This window comes from Lagopus muta, chromosome 12, assembly GCF_023343835.1.
Source record: "Lagopus muta isolate bLagMut1 chromosome 12, bLagMut1 primary, whole genome shotgun sequence".
Classification (NCBI taxonomy): Eukaryota; Metazoa; Chordata; class Aves; order Galliformes; family Phasianidae; genus Lagopus; species Lagopus muta.
The window spans coordinates 17,272,453-17,284,946 of NC_064444.1; the positions used below are offsets into that span (position 1 = coordinate 17,272,453).

Here is a 12,494-nt window from a genome sequence, read left to right on the forward strand (position 1 = left end):
CAAGTTGCTCAGATGATCCTCTGGGGAAAGGCTCCTGGACACGTCCTTCCTGCAGCCTCAGTGTATTATGGCTCCAGGCAGGACTTTCTGCACAGGATGTGCTTTGGTGGATCCCCAGCTTTCAGCACTTGTGGTCCCCAGAGTCCAGCCATAGGAAGCAGGCTGTGGGAGGAACTCTTGCTTTCCTCCTTTAAAACTTTCCAGTCCCTAGGAGCTGCCATGATTCAAAACAGAGCCTGGGCCACAGAGAATTGTGACAACTGCATGGCTGCTCCCAACAGTGTTTTTCCAGCAGAGCACAATTATCTGCTGAGACCCCATTTGAGCTTGTTATGCCCAAATCCTTCCCCACGGTGATACAGGTGCTGGCAAACCTTGTACCTGAGGTGTCCCCAAGCTCCCCTCTTCCTCCTTTTGCAGAATCATAGAATCACCACAGTTGGAAAAGACTTCCAAGATCTAGTTCAACTGCACACTTAGCACCAATATTACCCACTTAACCATGTTCCATAGTACCAAATTATTATTAATGCTGTTTGTTTTTCATGTAAACGAGCAAATTCTCCTTTGCCTGTTGAAAGGAAAGGGAATGTTAGCCAACTGTGGGACTTTCCAGCATCCCTCAGTTCATGATTGCACACCAGCCTTTTCCTTCCAAAAAACCCCCTCAAGAATAAACATCAGGCATCTCCAGGGAGTTGTGCATTGTTCAGCTGTGATAGGGGTGACTTGAAAACCTGAGGAAGAGGAAGCAGTGCCAGAAAAACAAGCACAGATCCTGCTTCATTTTGCTTATTTCCTCAGGTTTGCTCCATCCAGAGCCATGTGTGGGTGTCCCTGTGCCTGCAGTCCTCCCTTGCACACTTGGTTGAGGAAGCTCCAGCCCAGCTTGCGGCGTGCCGTGGGCTTGCAGCAAAGTCATGCCTACCAGTCCCCAAAAATGCTTCCTTCTTGCTTGGGGCCCATCAGAGATGGGGAAATGGCTGAGAAGGGAAGGAAGGACTCACAAAGCCTGTGGGAGGATGAAAAGATGCTTTTGGGGATCAGTAGCATGGGGAACTCATTGCAGCCCATGGAGATGTTGAGTCGCTGGGTTGAACACAAGGCAGGAGGAACAGCACTGTTGTATATAGAGTTATATGACCTATTTAGAAACACACTATTTTTAGTCCAGCCTACCTTGTGCTCCTAGGGTTGCTGGGTTTTTCAAGGTTCCCTATTAGGGTCCTTCACATACGAGCTGACAAAATGTTGCTTTGGGTGTTTTCGGCCCTTTGAGTGATTTTGCAGAGTTGTTAATGAAGAAAGAAGCAGACAGAGTTTCCTCAATGCTTTGGCCAACTGGAGACCCCTGAGAGCTGTTCAAATTTTATCCAGCATCTTCTCCTTCCAAGTGATTTCTGCACAGGGAGATGTGCACAGACACATGGAATCATGGAACAGCTTGGGTTGGAAGGGCCCCAGATCATCAAGCTCCATCCCCACATGCATGCTCACAGCAGGATACAAGCACAGGCAGTGATGTGGTGCCCCAAGCTGTGGCTCTGTTTCCCTACTGAAGGATGAGGATCCCCATGTTGCTGGCTGCACGCTCAGGGCTCACAGGCTCTTTCTCCTGGGCTCAGAGTGGGAATGTGTCCTGCTCTGCATCCGCTGACCATCTCCAATCTGCTGTTCGGTTCTGGCCCTAAAGGACACCAGAAAGGCAAACTTTGAGCCCAAATCCCTGCACTGAAAGAGTGGCAAGTTCATCCTTTAGGTCCCAATGGCACAGAAGTTGATGGCATCTCTTGCCATGAGCTTCCTTTGGGGTGGGGCAGCTGGAATGAACATGGCACAGGAAACCCTGACGTGGGGAGGCTGCTCCTGCATTGCTCTGATCTCTGCTTGTGGCTATGGGATGCAGATTGAGCAGTGGAGACCACTCTACAACGGAGAGTTCATCTGCCTCCAGGTGTTCTTGCACCCTTGCATTATGGAGGGGGGATTTTTTATGTTCAAAAGCAAGACTCCAGTCTATCCACCCTTTCTCCTTAACATTTTTCTGGCTCTCAGAAATGCTTCTTTGTGCATAAGACACAGCATTGCCTTTCTTGTCACCACAAAATCACTCTCAGTGGATTTTGAAGGCCTTTGCTCTCTGCTTCTGTAGAGGAGGATTTCACTTCCAGCTTTGTGGCTTTCCCACAGGCCAGATTCAACTTACAGAGAAGTGGTCTGAATCCGTTTGTCCTTTCTTTCTAGGGATCATCTCTGTCTGCAGTCTGAGAGCTGCCACGTGACACGTAAATCCCCTGGCTCTAAGAAAACACACAGGGCTTTCACTAGAAATTCATCGGAAAATTAGCAAAGATGGGGAGGTGCTGGAGAAAATAAATTGCAGCAGCTCCCTGCCGAGATAACAGAGCTCCTTAGGAGAGGCACAGCAGCACTGCAGTAAGGAAGAGCCCACGTACAGCTGCAATGCTCAGCACAAAGCCTCTCCTGCTGCTCCTGCTGCTCCTCAGCATCTCCCAGCACAGCTCCACAGGTGAGGCTGCAGGAGCCCTGCTCAGGGCTGGGGATGTCCCATTGGGGAGGATGGGGAAGCCCAGCGGGGACGGGGCAGCCCCGAGGGCTCTTGGTTGGGATGGGACAGCCTGGGCTGGTGGCTTCAGCATGGGGCTGGTGGGGCACCATCCTGCTGCAGGAGGAGCTCACCTTAAGGTGGCAGCTGCAGGATTTGGGGGACATTGTGTGCATTAACCTTCTTATGAGGATAGGTCTGAAAGACTTGCTTTCCAAAGCCTGTATTCTCAGTCTCTCTCTCTTCTCCAGCCCCATATGCACCTTCAGAATGCTGTTTCACACTCGCAAAAGCTGCACTCCGGTTCGAAGTGCTGAAGAATTTCTATGAGACTTCCAGTGACTGTCTTCTGAAAGCAATTGTGTAAGTCCTGGCAATTTCCCTACCACCGTGCTGTCTCCTGGGATGCTGTATGTGCCTTCCCTCCACTCCATCTGGTGACAAATCTGCATGGCCTCCTTCTAAAGGATGGCTTGTGGCAGAGTGGCTGTCTGCAGCGCAGGGAGGGGAGGACACGACTCTCTGGTCACTTCTATGGGGCAAGGCTATAAGGCCAAGAGTCTAAAGGGGCTCCCAAAGGATGTGCACAGGATTTAGAGGCTTCAGGACAGCCTGCTCATAGAGCACCATGTGCCTGCTGTAGGGACAAAGAGAAAAGGGAAGAGGTGTGCAGAGAAGGGAGGAGGGGAGAAGCAAGGCAAGTGCTGATGGCTGTTTCCCACCAACCTTGGCCTTTCGTTTTGGCAGGTTTGAGACAAAGGGCGGGATCAAGGTCTGTGCAAAACCAAACGCACCTTGGGTGAAGAAAGCAATTAAGAATCTTCAGAAAAAGAAGGAACCTCAAGCTGTGTGATGCAGAGCGGACACCCAAGTCGAGGATCACAGCTTCCTGATGGGAAGATTTACACTCAGCCTCCTGCGGAGGTCCCCGATGCTGACAGTGACTCCCCAGAGCCCTGCATGGCACCCGAGGTGCTGCAGCCCTGCCAGCTCCTACCTGCAGAACACAGCTCCAAAATAAAGGTTTATTTCACACACTAAAGAGGGATGGTGTCCTTTTCTCTCTCAGTCTATGCTCTTCTTCAGGCTTCACTGCCTCCTGAAGCCTTGTTGGTGTTATGTGGGCTGGGCAGGGAGGGAGTGCAGTGGACTGAGAGGCTCTAAGAACACCCATCGCATAATGCAGCCCTGGCTGGAATTATTCTGGATGTATACTTGCTGAATTACAGTCTCATCCCTATATGTCATCTTGTTTCCTGGCATCACATCCCCAGCACATCGTTCTTTGCAGCAGCCGCAGTCCCTGGCTGCCACCCCAACTTCTGCAGAGCTCTACAAAGCAGCATCAGAGCCCAATCCACATTGCTGAGACACCAGCAGCAGCATCCAGGCCCAGCTGAAGCTGCCACCCAGATGAAAGGGCAGGGCTGGGTAGCCTGTTCCATGCTGGAGGGAGGGGATGGTGCAGTGGCTGCAGCTGGCACGCTCTCCTACTTCTACTCAAGTCTGTGCAAGGCCTCCCAGTGTGCAGCCATGATTCTATAGTGGTGAGCAGTCTGTGTTACAGCCACAGCAACCTCGGTCTGAATCTGAGTCACAGCAGTGGTTTTGCAGCGATCAGGCTGTGCACAGACAGCACTTTGCAAATGCAGAGGGGGCAGCTGCAGGGAACGGAGGCTTCTGTACCCACAGGGTGGTCGTTGGAGATGGCAGTGGTGGAGATGGAGGAGATGGAGGAGATGGTGAAGATGCACAGCAGCATCTGAGCCATGTGAGCAAGCATGTGGCCCCTGAGCTGAAGACCAGATTCTCAGCAATGTCCCTCTGACACCTAATGGAAGAGTCCCTGAGGAGTCTGTCTTGTTGCTCCGGATTCAAGCTGGGCTTGGAAGCCAGTTTGGCTCTAAAGAAGCATGTGGCTCAGAATGCTCTGGCAATTGCCCTGTGGGCTCTGCCCGTGACTGTGCAGCAATCCCAGGAAGAGGAAGTGCTGCTGCATTGCCACCCTGTTGTGCTGAAGCTGGTTTGCCCAGGGCAGAGGCAGATCTTGCTGCAGCACAGGCAGTGCTGCTGGCTGCAGGGGGAGGTGGACACCAACCTGGTGGACATAGAAGCCCAGAGGCAGTGTGAGGACCCCAACCCCACCAAGCAGTCCCTGGCCCTGGTGGTGCCATGTTCTCTGTTGCTGTCTGGGACCTGAGACTCCCTGGTGAGCACAGCTGGTGGAATCCACAAGGTCTGGGTCAGGGCTGGGCAGCAGAGCACCCTGGGGAGGAATGGCAGGAGTCACACACACACACCTGAACCAGCACCTGGATCACAAGCACCAGGGAACTTCATCCCTTGGAGCTGTCTTTTCCAAGAGAGAGCAGGCTGACCTTCAGGCAGAAGGACCCTTCTGGCCTCTCCCCTTTCCTGTGGTGCCTCCAGCCCTTCCAAGCACAGGCAGTGTGTCTGCAGGACTGGCAGGGTGGTTGGCTGTGACTGTGCCAGTGGGTTCATGTGGGTACAGAGTCAGGGAGAGGAGATGTGTCCATGCTGCAGTGCCTGTCCCTCGCTCCAAGCTGCAGCTGAAGGAGGAGGCATGCAGGAAACTCATGTTTCACACCACCAGAAAATGCCTCCAGATAGAGCTGCATTACCTCTCTGGGGTAATGCAGTGCTCCTTGAAAAAGCTCTCCAGAGGCCATATGAATGCCAAAGGACCTCTGTAGCCTCGTGGAAGCAGCTTATGGCATGCACTGCCTGCCCAGTGGGTTCCCCAGCAGCCCACTGCTGACCTGTGTCTGTGTATTTCCCCAGATTGGAGACCACCTTCACGCCTGAGGAGCAGCGTGAGATGCTGGAGCTCCACATCCACACAGGAGCTGCAGCTCTATGGGGAGCGTGTGGCAGGGAGCAGCCATCCCAGTGAGCTGTGCTGGGGCAGGACAGGAGCAGGGCAGCCTTGGAGACCAAGCGAGAAGCCTCAAACTCCTGCACCTGGGCCAACACGGCTCAAAGAACAGGGCTGGCACTGAGCATGCGCCATGGACAGAGCGTCACCCTGACAGCCTCCATCAGAATGCCTGACTGGGAAAGGAGGCTGATCATCTGGATGCTGGCATCTGGCCTGCAGGCCACATTCTGCAGTCAAAAATCAAGGCCATGATGATGATCCCCATCTCCTTCCCCTGCATTAGCCCCAGGGAAGCAGAAGGGCAAGGCAGCGGAGGGACCATGGACTCCCGTTGCATCAACAAGGATGGGAGGCCACATAGTGATTCTGGGGCACGCACTGCCTGCCCAGAGCACTCCTTGAGAGCGCACAGCCAACCTGTGCCTGTGTACTTACCCAGCCAGGATAGCACCTTCATGCTGGAGGAGCAGCGTGAGATGCTGGAGCTCCACATCCGTGCCATGAAGCTGCGGTGCCATGGGGAGCACCTTGGCACGGAGCGGCCATCCTGGTGAGCTGTGCTGGGGCAGGACAGGAGCAGGACAGCCTTGGAGAGCAACTGACAGGCCCAGAAGTCCAGCACCCAGACCAACATGGCCTGCACAGCAGTGTGTGCTCAGTGCCGTTGCTGTGGACAGGGCTTTGCTCCAACAGCCTCCATTAGGATGCTTGAATGGAAAAGGAAGCAGATCATCCAGGCGATGGAGGCTGGCTTGCAGGCCATGGCCCACAGTCTAAGTCCAGGGATGTGACTGCAGTCCCCATCCCTCAGCACCTCCTTCCCCTGCATCACCCCCAGGGAAGCAGAAGGGCAAGGCAGCAGAGGGACCATGGACGCCCATCACATCTGCAAGGATGAGAAGATCCCGGAGAGATTCTGGGAGGGACAAAAGCATGGAGTCCAAGCAGATGGCTCCTACAACCCCAATAAGGAATAAAGTCCAACCTTTTGACCTGCTTGGGATGCACTGAATGAACAGGAATTGCCTTGGGACAGATACAGAATGTATTATAGAGGTAGTATTTATCTGTAGCAGGACTTGCTTTGTTTGAAAATTAACAACAACAAAAACAGAAAACTGGTGAAATATTTGTTTCTGCTTTTGTGATTCTAACAGATCAATGTCAGATTCAATGGAAGTAGCTGCAGTATTCTGCATTGCTCTTGCCCCAGAGCCAGCCCATGGGCTCTCTCCTCCCTCTGCTCAATCCTGTGCACTGCCTCCCATGTGCAGCTGTGATCGTATAGTGGTCAGTACTCTGCGTTGTGGCCGCAGCAACCTCGGTTCGAATCCGAGTCACAGCAGTGGTTTTGCAGGGATAGGGCTGTGCACAGCCCTGCTTTGCAGATGCAGAGGAGGGAGCTGCAGGGGAGCTCGTGAGGTGTGTTTGCAAAGATGCTGTCACTGAGCGGCCACACACGCTAATTCTGAGATGAAATTGTTTCTCATGCACAACCTAAACTTCCCCTGGCACCTCATGAGGCTGCCACCTCTCATTCTATTGCTGTTACCTGGGAGCAAAACTGCCTGCGGAATCCTTTTCCAGAAGAAAAGTGGCATTGGAATTTGTGGAAAGGTGAGGAAGAGCTAGAAATGACCTTAAAGCTGTGCTGGGAGCTGATAACTTTGATGGTTCTGGGTGGTGCCATGGCCAGCTCTGTGCTGGGCCATCAGTCTGATGGGCTGCTGCCCACCTCTTCCATAACAGTGTCATCAGCACATTTGATTTTTCTTCTCTTTTCTTCTTCCAGGGAAGCCATACAGATGTAAGTTCAAGGAACTCTTGTTCTCTTCTTGTTCTCTGCTTCTCTGAGAAGCCCTGCCCTTCCTCATCCCATCCCACCCTCCCTCTCACTGCCACCCCACGTGGGTCCCCCAGCCACCCCTGGGTGTAGATCTTGATGTAGAAGCTGGGTGCTGCCTTCAGTCCCTGCCCCTCCTGACCTGGGATCAGATCCAGACTCAGCTCCCCTGCTGTTATGGCCCCCAAACCACCTGGGAGCTGCAGCACACCCTGTGATACGAAAACAGGGGGGTGACCTCATTGCAGCCTTAAAGGGAGTCTATAAACAGGAGGGGAATCAACTATTTAAAAGGGTAGGTAACTGCAGGACAAGGGGAAATGGTTTGAAGTTGAGGGAGGTGAGATTGAGGTTGGATGTCAGGGGAAGTTCTGTACTATGAGAGTGGTGAGGTGCTGGAACAGCTGCCCAAAGGGGCTGTGGATGCCCCGTCCACCCCTGGAGGTGTTCAAGGCCAGGTTGGATGGGGCCCTGGGCAGCCTGGCGTAGCATTAGAGATGGACATTGGCAGCCCTGCCTGCAGCAGGGGCTTTGGAGCCTCGTGATCCTTGAGGTCCCTTCCAACCCAGCCCATTCTGTGGTTCCGTGATGTGGTTGCAGGATCTGGCACCATTCCCCCCTCCATCTGTGTCAGCATTCAGAGTTGGTGCCTCTACCTCGGGCTGTTGTGTGGCTCAGTTTCTGTGACCCCAGGCCCCACCAGCAGCTCCTGCAGGCACGGAGCTCCCTGTGAGCTGGGCCCATTTTTCTGCAGCCCCACAAAGCACACGGCTCCACACAAGCACTTGCACATGGATGTGTATTTTAATAAAAATAATTCTGTCAATATACAGCAGAATGTTGATTTCTTTGCCACATTCCCAGTATATTTTCATAGGCTTTTCTCAGTTAAAATCCCCCCCCCCTTTTTGTTGTTGGTTGTTTTTCTTTTTTTTGAAGTTTTCATGCGAAGCATCAGATAACTTAATTCACAACTACTACGCTTAGACTGAACCAACGTGCACAATGTGTGGAACGTCCACGTAGCCGACGTTGTGCCAGAGAGGAGGAAACCCTCCAACGGCGCTGACAAGCGTGGTGATCTGCTTTGCTGCAGCCCCACTGCAGCCCTCGTTCCCCAGCTCCAGCCGAGCAGTTCATACCTGAGTTTTGAGTTCACTGTGCTGCAGGCAACTCCGTGCCTGGCACTGCTGGGTCCTGGCTGGAGAGCCACGGCATGGGAGCAACCTAATGGAAGCGTTCACTTATGCGATGTCCTTTGTGTGAAAGAGTGACCACGCTTTTGTGCTGAACGTTTTCTTGCTCATCCTTATTATCCTCAAATCTGCCCTGGCTTCTCCTTTTCTCCACGTTGGTGCTCACAGGGGAAGGAAACGGCCGAAGACCAGCACAGAGGGGTCTGTGTGTCACAGCAGTCCCACGATGCCCATAGGGGGACTCGGCATGCAAAGAGAGGTTTGCATGGACTCCAGGAATGTTTCTGTGAGTGCAAATCCCACTGCTTTGTGTGCAGGAGTGAAGCCTCCCTTCCTCCTGGAGGTAAAGGAGCTCCTGTTCTTCAAATCCAAGGAAGGGCAATGGGGAGCAGGTGGGGCCATGATCCCCAATGCCTCACCAACACACCCTCTGTCAGCCTCTGCAATGTGGTGTTACCTGAGTGTTAAGACTGGTAACAAAGCACAGCAGCACCACAGCAACCCAACAAGGTGTGCTTTGACTGTTCCCTGTGCCTCATGCCCATGGGGAGAAATGGGAAATTGGACCCCCCCACCACAGGGCTGATTAAACCAGCTCTGGTTGTTGGCAGTTGTTTGAGGGAGTCTTGGGAACAAAGCTCAAGAAATGGTAATGATGCCTTAATGAGACTGTGAGACAGATCAGGGCACAGCTGGAAGACAGGCAGAAACAGTGAGAAAGAAATAATCAAAATATGATAAAGCAACAAAACCAGAAGGGGACTGGGCAGATAGGGATAATCTGGGTGTGCACAACCACAAGAAGCAATGCTTGTGGAAGGGGCCATTCTTGTGTTGGTCACCATCTCCATCGGTCACACCTCCATCCCCTGGAGCTCAGCTCAGGTCAGTGCAGCTGAGTGCTCACCAGAGCCTGCAGGTCCCCATTTCTCAGAAGTTCTCAGAAAAACAACTGCTTTGCTGGTCTCAAACCAAAGCTCATGATGTACACAGGGCTGCAGCTCAGATTTTCACTATGTCCACTTATCCTGACCCGTGAGCAGAACAAGCTCCACGCCAGCCAGCCTCATGGGATGGAGGTCCTGTGTGCAGTATAACCATATGGGGGCAGGGCTGAGTCCTGGTCACCGTCCCCAGGAGAAGAGATGCCAGCAGGTGCTGCTGGTGGTACAAAATCACCCCTATGGCTCCACCGATGGAGAAGTGACACTGAGGGGCTGCCCAGACAAAGCTGAGCCTCAGCCCGGCTGTTCTTAAGGCCTCCCTCCCTCATTCATCTGTTTCTTAGCAAAGCATGAGGCACTTGAAATGAGAAAGCCCAAATCACTTCTAAAATCATTTCTGAGCTTCTATGAAGGCTCTGCTTATGTTGTAGCCATACTCAAAATTAAAGACCTTCATTCTACTTATTTTTTTTTTAAATGACTGCAACAACCCAAAAATCAACTCTCACTGATATCATAACAAGGTTCCAAAATGCAAACCATGAAGGAGCAACCACAAGAACTCAATGCCCAGGAGGCTTTTACACATAAAACCACGGCTATAGGCTGCACGATGCACAGCATTGATGGCAGGAGGTGATCCAGCCCTGCCACCACCAGGGACACTCAGCACAGCTTCACTGGGAGACCAAGAGTGAGCCATGACAGAGGTTTGACTAAAAGGAACCAAAAACCACCCCAAAAAGAAGGAACAGAAAACTCAGAAGGAGACAAAGACGGTGCTGCTGCACAGATGGAAGAGAAGTCTGACTGCTGGAGACAGCAATGAGCTAAATGACAGCCAACAGCACAGGAATCATCCAAACAGGAAAGCCACCAGGTCCCCTGCTCTGCCTTTATTTCAGACTTCATGCTCCAGCAGCAAATCACAGCATGGTTGGGTTGAAAGGGGTCTTAAAGCCTATCCAGCCTCAACCCCTGCCCTAGGCTGGGTGCCCCAGAGGCTGCTCAGAGCCCTCCCATGGCCTTGGGCACCTCCAGGGATGGGGATGACTCCAAATCACATCTGTAAATGCAGTGAACTCTCAAAGCTCTCAGCTCAGTGGCAGAGTTCTGACACCGACTTTCTTCCTCACATGGCACACCAGTACAAAATACACTTTTAGAAACACTTGCTGGCAGATGGTTTGAATGCCAAAGCCTTAGCAGCACTCAAAGTCCCTGGACCGCAGCAGTGACATTTTACCATGTCCATCTTACCTGGAGGTTACTCACCCACAGATCCCTGCTGGTCACTTTTGGACCTGGAACTAAAATTGCATTCTTATTCCTCAAAGAAACATTGCCATTCCTTTCTAAATGGGTAAAAAGATAGCACTGATCCTAACCTGCAGCCTGATCTGAGCATTTGCACCCTGCAAGGACGAGCACACTTCAAATCAGTAACCTCAAAACAATAGAATGTAGCAGTGATCATTCAGTAAATACTATTGTATAGTCTTAGTAGCAGAGCACTTCCCTATGGATAAAAACAGGGGTTTTGTGATGCAGCACAAAAACCAACAGCCCAACTTGGCAGCATCCACAGCTCTTCCTTACCATCATCTGCTTCCAGGTGACTTCACATTGGTTAGCCCTGTCCCTCTAGCTGCCAGATTTACCCATTTCTCAGAGGCTGAGATGTTTCTACCGTGTGGCCACTGACAAAGGCAATGCCAAATCTTCTATTTTTCCTAATCACAGAGACAGGAAAGACCGAGTTCCTCCAAATCCAATTCCCATGGTTAGCATAGGACAGGATGCACCTCACTGCGGGGATGTGGGAAGCGCGGGGCTGGGCCCAAGCCTCTGGGCAATAAATACATCAGTGACTTTGTGGAGGTGGAAGAGACCTTTTTAATAAACAGGATTCAAATAAAATTAAAAAAAAAAAAAATAATAATCCCTCTGAACTGCCACTGCAAGAAGAGTTCAGGTAGCTAGCACAGAAGATGATGTTGCGTGTGCACGGATGGAGGAGGGAGGGAAGAAGAGAACAAGGCGTCACCAACTTCACGAGCTTCCTCCGTGAATCAGCAGAAACCAGCTCAGCAAAACTCTCCAGATAAAATACTGGTGGATCCATGAGAAACAACTCAAATCAAAACAAAGAGAAATCCCTACATTGGAAGGCGCTACATTAGAATAACCAGCGAAATACTGAGTGCCGCCGGAGCCGCAGCGGTGGCGGGGAGACAAGGTCAGGTCTGCCAGTCACTCCTGGGTCAGGAATGGCCACGTGGTGAGGGAATAGATCCTTTCACAGGCAGTGTGTGTGTGCTAGAGGGGGTGTTGGTGGGAGCTCAGGCTACAGACGAGGTGGCGTTGTAGTGGCAGCAACGGAGGGTGAAGGGCAGCACTCGACGATGTCAGCTCCATCCTGCTCTGGTGGCTAGTGCAAATAGTCGTCTACTCTGGCAAAGGAACAGGAGCCCAAGCCCACACGAGCCATGAGTCGCAAACACTCCGAGGCCTGGCCCAGGGCAAGCATCAGTGGGGGCTGCTTTGGCAGGTTCTGAGATTCTGCGGGGGCAAAAAGAGAAATCTGTTTAGAAGAGGCGCCTTGGCCACATGCTGGCTCACCTGCAGGCCCCTCCTGGGCACCAGGCCGAGCATCCCTGGCTCTAGAAGGAAGGAAGTCCTGAGCATACCCCACCCAGACCTGCCCACCCACAGGGACACGAGTCAACGGGGCCTTTTAGAAAGTGCAGCTTTCCCAAAGTTGTCCATGGCAAGAAAATGGCAGTGTCGCCTCTGTGTCTGCCAGAAAACCCTCAAAGTGTGAGAGATCAGAGCACGGAAGCATAAGGAAAGGTGGGAGAAATTAGCTCTAAGGGAGAGGCAGCTGCTCTCCCTCTCCTCTTCTGTTTATCTAGTCCACAATCTAGACAAACTCACTGATCACCACTTTTTTTCCATGTCATTTTTGCTAGGTTTGCAAGAGGGAATCCTCAGCTGCTGTAGTTAAGATGTGCATCGGAGGATGTCCAGACACTGCTTTTCATTT

The 12,494-nt window shown here is 52.2% G+C and overlaps 2 protein-coding genes and 1 non-coding gene across 5 annotated transcripts in view; 2 read left to right on the top strand and 1 right to left on the bottom strand.

Moving 5' to 3' along the window:
* The first annotated feature begins 2,284 nt into the window (after window positions 1-2,284).
* On the top strand, window positions 2,285-3,594 carry CCL17 (C-C motif chemokine ligand 17). The gene is made up of 3 exons (XM_048958311.1): window positions 2,285-2,530; window positions 2,818-2,929; window positions 3,314-3,594. Exons 1-3 carry the CDS (start codon window positions 2,464-2,466, stop codon window positions 3,417-3,419), a joined length of 285 nt encoding a protein of 94 aa, XP_048814268.1. The 5' UTR covers window positions 2,285-2,463; the 3' UTR covers window positions 3,420-3,594.
* Window positions 3,595-6,738: 3,144 nt separating this feature from the next.
* TRNAH-GUG (transfer RNA histidin (anticodon GUG)) lies at window positions 6,739-6,810 on the top strand. The gene has a single exon. It is a non-coding gene; the product is annotated as a tRNA-His (tRNA).
* A 1,296-nt stretch (window positions 6,811-8,106) lies between these two features.
* Window positions 8,107-12,494, bottom strand: part of RANBP10 (RAN binding protein 10) — a 57,704-nt gene continuing 53,316 nt past the window's right edge. For all 3 annotated transcript variants that reach the window (XM_048958249.1, XM_048958248.1, XM_048958250.1), the window contains one exon: window positions 8,107-12,010. In XM_048958249.1, coding sequence (XP_048814206.1) covers window positions 11,880-12,010 — 131 coding nt within the window. In that variant the 3' untranslated portion in view covers window positions 8,107-11,879. The remainder of the gene's footprint in view (window positions 12,011-12,494) is intronic.

What these genes read in the sequence shown, in the direction of transcription:
- CCL17 (XM_048958311.1), top strand. Translation starts at nt 2,464, where the DNA reads ATGCTCAGCACAAAGCCTCTCCTGCTGCTCCTGCTGCTCCTCAGCATC. An exon ending in CTCCCAGCACAGCTCCACAG is followed by an intron (nt 2,531 to 2,817) that starts GTGAGGCTGCAG and finishes TCTCTTCTCCAG; the next exon opens with CCCCATATGCACCTTCAGAA. An exon ending in TGTCTTCTGAAAGCAATTGT is followed by an intron (nt 2,930 to 3,313) that starts GTAAGTCCTGGC and finishes TCGTTTTGGCAG; the next exon opens with GTTTGAGACAAAGGGCGGGA.